Source organism: Mytilus edulis, chromosome 3 (assembly GCF_963676685.1).
Source record: "Mytilus edulis chromosome 3, xbMytEdul2.2, whole genome shotgun sequence".
Classification (NCBI taxonomy): Eukaryota; Metazoa; Mollusca; class Bivalvia; order Mytilida; family Mytilidae; genus Mytilus; species Mytilus edulis.
In genome coordinates, this window is record NC_092346.1 from 18,132,674 (window position 1) to 18,141,396 (window position 8,723).

Here is an 8,723-nt window from a genome sequence, read left to right on the forward strand (position 1 = left end):
CAACATTGCTAAAAAATTGAACATAGGGGTAAAATGGGTTTTTTGTTATATCTCTGAAACTAAAGCATTTAGAGCAAATTTGACTTCTTCAAAAATGTTTATCAAGTTAAGACCTATCTGCCCTACAATTTTTAGACGAACCAGACAACCTGTTGTTCGGTTGCTGCCCCTGAATTGGTAATTTTAAGGAAATGTAGCAGGTTTTGGTTATTATCTTGAATTTTATTATAGATAGAGATAAACTGTAAACAGCATTAACGTTCAACAAAGTAAGATCTACAAATAAGTCAACATTACTAAAATGGTTAATTGAACCAAATGGAGTTGTTGCCCTTCAAAGTCAATTATTAATAACTTTTGTAATGATTTACAAAAGTTTAACCCTCTGAAGCAAACGAGACAAATTTAACCCCACAATCATCATAAGGGTATCTAGTTAAAATCATAGGGGTAAAATGTAGTTTTTGGCTTATATCTCTGAAACTCAAAAGTATAACGGCAGGATTCGTTTATGCATCAATTGTTAATAGAAATATCAGATGAGCGACACATGCTCATGGGAGCCTCTAGTTACCTATTATGTCTGTTTATTTTGTTCACACATCGTTGTCAATTTAATGGAATTTAAAGCTGCTCTCATACAAGTAAGAGTTTTAGCTAGCTATAAAAATAGGTTTCATCCACCATTTTATACATAAGAAAATGTCAGTACCAAATCAGGAATATTACAGTTGATCATTTGATGTGTTTGAGTTTTTGATTTTGCCATTTGATCACGGACTTTCCGTTTTCAGGACTATCAGCATAAAATCAATGGTCAGCAAAGAAGGCGAGAATTTATCCCCCTTTCTGTTTTCTCTCTTTTTGAATGATTTGGAGAAATTTTTACTAGATAATGATGTTAAAGACCTTGAAAATATATCTGATAAATGCAAAGAAACCTTATTATGTTATGTAAAAATATTTATAATATTATATGCAGATGACACAGTTATTTTATCTGAGTCAGAGGAGGATCTGCAACATGCATTGAAAGTTTTTGAGCAATATTGTAATGAGTGGAAACTCACAGTTAATACAAGTAAAACTAAAATTGTAATTTTCAGCAAAAAGAAATTCAAGGTTAAAGCAGATTTTGAAATCTATGGTAAAAATATTGATGTATTAGACTCATATACTTATCTGGGTATTGTATTTAATTATAACGGCTCTTTTTGTTCAGCTAGAAAGAAATTATTGGAACAGTCCAATAAAGCATTGTATGAACTATATAGAAAGATAAGAAATATTGCAATACCCGTAGATATACAGCTAAAGCTTTTTGATTGTCTTATTCTACCTATAATGATTTACTCTAGTGAAGTATGGGGATTTGAAAATAAACAGGGATTGGAACGGATGCACTTGCAGTTTTGTAAAAATATTCTGCACGTGAGGAAAAGTACGCCAAATTTTATGGTTTACGGGGAACTGGGTCGTTATCCCATTGATATTACTATTAAGCTACGTATGGTTATGTTTTGGAATGATATGCTCTCAAGTGAGAATAAATTATCTAATACATTATATGGACTTATGATACAACTTCACCAGAGTAAACCCACACGTTTTAAATGGGTTACGTACATTAAATCCATTTTTGATGATTGTGGTCTTACTTTTATATGGAATGATCAAATACCTATGAATAGAGAAATATTGAAATCTCTTGTCAAACAAAAACTTGTTGATCAGTTTATACAACAATGGTTTTCTGTAATCAATAATTCTTCTAGAGGAGAAAAAGTATATTTGAATTAGAACCCTATCTACTTCGATTGGGAAATACTGATAGATTGTATATGGCTAAATTTAGATGCTCAAATCTTAAATTCCTAATTGTAATCAAAATATTGGCGACGAATATCACTATTTGTGTGTTTGTTCACATCCTAGTGTATCACTTCTTAGACAAAATCTTGTACCTAATTATTACCTACAATATCCTTCAAGGCAAAAATTAATCGGTTTACTTTCATTTTGCAACATAAAGGTGTATAGGAAAGTATGTACTTTCCTTAGAAAGATTACTTATTTTTTGTAGATGCAATTTTTATACATTTGTATATATTAATGTACTCACAATCACTGAACAATAAGAAAGAATTCTGTATATATATGTAATCCTCTAAACTCAATAGGTAATATATATAATGTATATGTCTCAATGTCATGAAAATCACGTGCTATTATCGTACACTACTCTGCTGTCGATTTATATGTATACTTTATTATGTTTTGACCTCTTGTACACGTTTGTGTCTGAGGAAATAAAATATGTTGTTGTTGTTGCCAATGAAGAATTAATATTCACTTGCTGTATGTTTAATTAATGCACAGAATCGGCTTCATGTTTTCATATAATTCCTATCAGTGGATCCCATAGACCCAACATACTGTTCAAAGGAACTGGAGTTCAAAACATGGAGCCTAGATTCTAGAGCTAATGTTTTCTCAATACATGAAGTACAGAAAGAGGATAATTAAGCACACTTAAAAGTTGTGACACAAAACAATCTTTTATATAAAAAAGGGCTGTATAATGGAAATAATGTAATACAAATTGAAAAAATTGAAAGTCGCATAGAAGTATATTATGTTGACAACAACGTGTGACAAAACAAATAGACACCCTAGGTAAAACAGTCAACATTGTTATAATCTTAATCACTATAACATAAACAACTAGAGTATATCTAACATTTAAAACTAAAAATAATGATTGGTTTATAATTATTATCACAAATAAGAACTAACCATATACATGTATATGAACTAAGATTTGCCTGCGACGATTATGTTTAACAGTGTCACAATAGATTGAACACGTGACATTACCCCATCCCTAGACCATATATGTATAGAAAATCTTTATTGTAATGACCAGACCGTTCAAATAACTATTGATTTGCTGCTAAGGTCATGCCATGTCCTTATATCGTTCGTTGCATGCGTATCAAAAACTGTAGAGGTTCCCTCCCTAAATTAACCTTATATATTCCAATCTGCCACAACAAGACCTATAAAGTGCACCTTAATTTGTTTTGGAGGGGTCATGCCCATCCCTCATATCATAATTTTTAGATATATTGAAAACGGTTATAGTTCCAATCCGTTCATATATGCGTTGATTAGATACTCTTATTTTGTGAACTAAAATATCATGATCATCTTATTTTGCCTACATAGTGGGAATAATTTGAATTTCAAAATTAAGGATGGCTTTGTCATAGAGGATGATACGATACATTAACTAGTATATTATCTAATTCAACACTCTGCACAGATAGACATTGATGTATTAAAATCAAATTATTAATATTGACTGGGACTGTTATACTAGTCCCAGATAGTGGGTTAATCCAACGTTTTAGATTTTAAAAATAGAAGCTGTTCTGTAGACTTGATCGTTACCATCATCACTTGATTCATGTGCCACAATCATCATTCCTGTTTCCCTGTTGATGTCGATATAAGGAGACGATTCGATTCCATCATTCCCCGACAGTATTGTCTTACAGGTTTTACCATCGGGTGAAACCACAACGATTCTGTTGTTTGTATAAGAGCATGTATACACAAACCCTTTAATGTCTAAACTAATTCCTATTGGACCATTTATGTCATGATGCATAAAAGTCCACAGAAGTTCCCCATTACTTTTGTAACAACAGACTTTATTTTGCTTGAAGTTGGTCCCATAAATGTTCCCATTGAATAATGCAACACTATTAGTCTTAACGCCTTTTAAGATTGTATGAGAATTACCATTACGATTTATTAAAGTACTTTCATCTGTACAGCTGATGACCAATAGGTTACCATCACTTGCTACGCCATTACAGTAATGAGAAAGTTTAATTGTTTCAATAATTTTATTCTTTTCTACATCGACCAGCACTGTTTTGTTTGCAAATCCAAATGTGACAGCCAAAGTATAATTTCGGAAAAAGCAAGCATTACATGGATCGATAAACATATCAAATGTAACGTTTCTGATGAAGATGCCATCATTACTAAACAGCAGTAGTTGATTCCCTATCCTATCAAGTACTATGATTTTACCATCTGGTAAAATTAGACAGGCATATATTTCGATAGGTTTAATTTCTTTTGGAATTGTCAATCGTCTCAACAAAGATGGCATAATTTGTTCAATTCCAGGTGTGTCTGGAACCAAGTGCTGAGCTTGATCTTTTCTTCCGGTTTTTAGTCGGAGAGTAGAAAAGGTGGTATTTACATTAATGTCTCCAAACGACTCGACATTTTTTACTATTGATTGAAGATCAGATGAAATTTTAACTTCTAAATTCTTCTCATCAAAGTGGTCTCCACTTTCTAAACTTTCAATGAATTTTGCTGCTTCTGATGTAGTTTTCTCAATTTCTTTCAGACCAACGTACATTTGTAGCTCAGTTGCATACTGCGTCATTTGGATAAAGTCGCTCTGCATTTGACCTATCTGACTGGCTCGCTGTTCCATTTGTTTTACGATGGTGTCCATATTGGATACCAACTGTTCGTGTTTAGATCCCAATTCATCTATTATCTGCTGCTCTAGTTTGTTGAGGTAGTCAACTATCGACTTCTTCATACTCCGGATTTTCTCGACAGCTTTTGTTTTCTGGATACCGCTGGTACTGATCCTGGATTTCAAATATTGTACGGCGTTATCTAAGTTTTCCTTCATATCTTTTAAATCTTTTTCGAAAAGCTCAACTGAGGCCGATGATTTAACTTGCTTTAGAATGTCTGACAGTGGTTTAAAGTCTTGACATTTCGTGTGTTTATCGGTAATACACTGGACACAGCAAGGACAGGCGTGGACAGGACAATAAAGTTCATACTTCTTCTTGTGATCTTTGCACTGACTACTTATCTCTTGCATGAATGCAGGTAACTTCTGAAAATCTTCAGCGGACATGGTTTTATGGTTCTTGGACAGTCTTGACTTTCTGTGGGGTTTTTCACATTCGCCACAAAAGAAAACTTCGCATTCTGTGCACCACGTGTCTGCTTCGTTCGAAATTCCATCATCTTGGCAAATTGTACAAACGTGATTGACCGATGAGGCCATTATACCTTTTCTGTTTAATTCTGAAACGGAAAAATTTGTTTCTTTAAAATATTGATATATATGGAGGTTAAACGATTGACCTCTATATTCATATATTGCCGATAGGCCTTTTTAGTTATGAATGTTTGCTTCATATCAATACCTAATGTAGCAAACAGGTTTATGTTTTCGAGAAAATAACACGTAAATTTAAAATATTTTAACTTTGTATCTCACTTTAACGCATGTTGAATGTATTGTTAAGTATTCGTGAAAGATTTAATGACCATTCAAACTAATCGAATCTCTTTTGTTTTTTATATCGTTGGGTTACTGCTTCCTTGACGTTTACAATCATTCCTTTGAAACCAGGTTCAACCCACCATTTCTTCTTAAAATGTTCTGTACTTAGTCAGGAAAATGGCCATTGTTATATTATAGTTCGTTTCTGTGTGTGTGTTACATTTTAGTGTTGTGTTTCTGTTGTGTAATTGTTCTCCTCTTATATATGATGTGTTTCCCTCAGCTGGGACAACATCCCTAATGCGCCTCGAAATGAGGAACTTTCAAAAGTCACGTGTAAAGAAAAAATCTCTGTGTAGTGATATTAGACATGTTTCTATTTTTAACAAATGACTGAACTTAATTATTTGTGGTGATTAGGAAAGTAGAGGAACATAGAATAAATGTGTAAAAAACTATGGAGCTATTGAATGTGTTCAAAGTATTAAATTTTCAAAGAACTTATTGTGTTAAAAAGGGGATATTTTACCACAAGGAGCCGCATCAGAAAAGGATGTTCGGGGTTTGCTAATTTACGGAAAAAGTAATCTCACTACGTACCCCGAAAATTTAACCACATATGTGAAAATGTCACAGCTTCGAAACGAGCTATCATACATATCCAAGATTACGATATGGACTGAGCTACAGGAAAAAACGTTACCATTACCGCCTATGTAAAAGCAATTAAAGATATTGAGCCAGCTTTGGATTGATTTTTCCTCAATCGATTTATGAGTTTCGAACAGCGGTATACTGATGAGTTTTTTTACAACCACTGGGTCGATGCCACTGCTGGTGGAGATTTATTTCCCCGAGGGTATCACAAATCCAGTAGTCATGACATGAACTGTCATTGATATGGTTATATTTTTAAATTTACTGTTTACAAAATTTGGATTTTTTTGGAAATACGAAGGCTTTTCTACCTCAGGCATAGATTACCTTAGCTGAATTTGGCAACACTTTTAGGAATTTTGGTCCTCAATGCTCTTCAACTTCGTACTTTATTTGGCCTTTTTAACTTTTTTGGATTCGAGCGTCACTGATGAGTCTTTTGTAGACGAAACGCGCGTTTGGCGTATATGATGAGTTTATATACTACTGTTGTCTTTATTTGATTCGTATAAACTTTGAAGGAATATTTGATGTTTTTTTTTAACTTCAGTTAAAGACTATGGAGTAAATTTCAAAGAAAAAAAACCATCCATCAGTTAACCTGTTTATCAAATTGAATTGATTGAACCCAACATTTCCTCAGTTCTTATGCAGATATTAATACTCGTATAACAGCCAACATTGTGTTATAATCTTAATCACTATGAAAACAAAGAGATTTGTGACAAATAAACACAAATAAGCATACAGTTAATGCATATAAGCAAAAATAAAAGACAGGAATACAAAAATTTACACTAGCACAGTATCACAATGACGGGATGTATAAGTACCGAGCCACGTCAAACGGATAATACCAAAAATAGAATAAACAGTAAAAGTTGTATTAAAAAAGACAAATAAAAGAATACTATAAAACGTTACAAAGACGATAAACAACGTCAATATCCAGAATATACACAGGACAATTGTAGCATATGTTTTTCATTTGATTTTTTTTTATAAACATATGTTTATCATATGTTTTTTATATGATCAAAACATATGTTTTCCATGACGGGTTCTCAACATACGTTTTCACATGTTTTTGAACATATAAAAACGTATGTTGCAATTTTTCATATACTTCATGACCATCGTATGTTATTTGTGAAGTTGATACAGAATATTTATCAAATAGGACTTGGTACCTCCCGATGAACCTTTTTAGTTCTGGTTCATCAACTTTCTGCTCAGACACTGACACAACATATATTAAACGTGTTGATGGGAACTGGATCAGCGGGATTAAACAATTCTGCTATTTTCAGCAACAAGCGTTTTGATCATAAGACCGCCCCTTGATTAATTTCAGTGTAACAGATATATATGTTTTACACAACAGCAAAAAAAGAAGATAATCTGCACACATATAATATTTCAATCGTTTGTCTTGATATGTGCAAAAACGCATTAAAGAATTTTGTGTTAGCATATATGTAACCAAAATAAAAAAAAAAAGTCCACGCCCCCAAGTCCCTGAGTTTTCATTAATTGTGAAAATTGAACTGCAATTTTATGTTTAGAGTTAAAGATTTTTTTTATATTATACGTTTAAAGACTGCTGACAAAGTATTCAACATTCTGAATTTTGTTCGATTGAAAATAAAAAAGCCAATGCATGTACACTCGTTTTACATTCTTACCATGATCATTTGTATGACAGAAAGGAGTTTGCACAGGGAAGTAAAATGTCTGATATCTGGGACACTTACATTTTGAGATAAAGACAGAGCTTGACCTTATGTGTAAAATCAGATACACATGAAAAAAAAATATATTTGGATCATCGCAATTTTTGTATGTAAACAATTTAAATCTTTTCACCAATTTATAAACACTTAAAAAAATAGTAAAATGTTTCCATGATAATCAACAATTACGAATAAACTGTATATTCGTTTGGTTGCAATAATACAATGTTTTCAGCTTGTTTTATTTATTTGTAACATGTTAATTCAGACGTGGACTTGCTGTCAGTCAGCTTTAGATACACGATTCAGCAATTAAATACACGCAATATGAAGTATTATACAAATTTAAGTATGGTGGTTTGATTTATGCAAGAAAATATAAAAACATGCATTTAATAAAAGTTTTGATTTGAATCACGGGTACCATCTGACATATAGATATGCAGGTCGAATCATAACATTCTATCTTATCATCGAGTTTTGGCAGTAAGTAAAATATTACCCATTTTCATCTACACCCTTAAGGTTAAATTTGTGATGAAATATTTATGTGTAATTGGTCATGATAATATCTTTTCGGCATCATAATGTATTTTCGTGGTCGTTTTGAAATGGCTTGACCTATACAGAATAATTATAGACATCAGTTTTAGTCCACTGAAACAATTTCGTTAATTTTCAATTTTTTTTATATGTGGTTATTAAGTAAACTGCAATATATCCCTTGACCGGTACAAACCCTATGTTTTATACTTATATAGATAGGCATACACTTCTAAACGATCACAACTGTAATCCTTTTGTTTGTATCTCTTACTGTTGTCAGTCGTTGTCAGTTTATTTTCGTTTTATGAGTTTGACTGTCCCTCTGGTATCTTTCGTCCCTCTTTTACTGGTAATTCTTACATAGTTCGTAGACTTTTTGAGTTTATTTCTCTGAAATGCTTTAACCTGCAATCATGGAAAATATATCCAACCATCTAAAGACTTATACC

At 32.4% G+C, this 8,723-nt stretch overlaps 1 protein-coding gene across 1 annotated transcript; it reads right to left on the reverse strand.

Moving 5' to 3' along the window:
• Positions 1 to 3,409: 3,409 nt before the first annotated feature.
• LOC139515085 (E3 ubiquitin-protein ligase TRIM71-like) lies at positions 3,410 to 5,116 on the reverse strand. Its single transcript, XM_071304646.1, has one exon. The coding sequence runs from the start codon at positions 5,114 to 5,116 to the stop codon at positions 3,410 to 3,412; it is 1,707 nt and encodes a 568-aa protein (XP_071160747.1).
• Between the last annotated feature and the right edge of the window lie 3,607 nt (positions 5,117 to 8,723).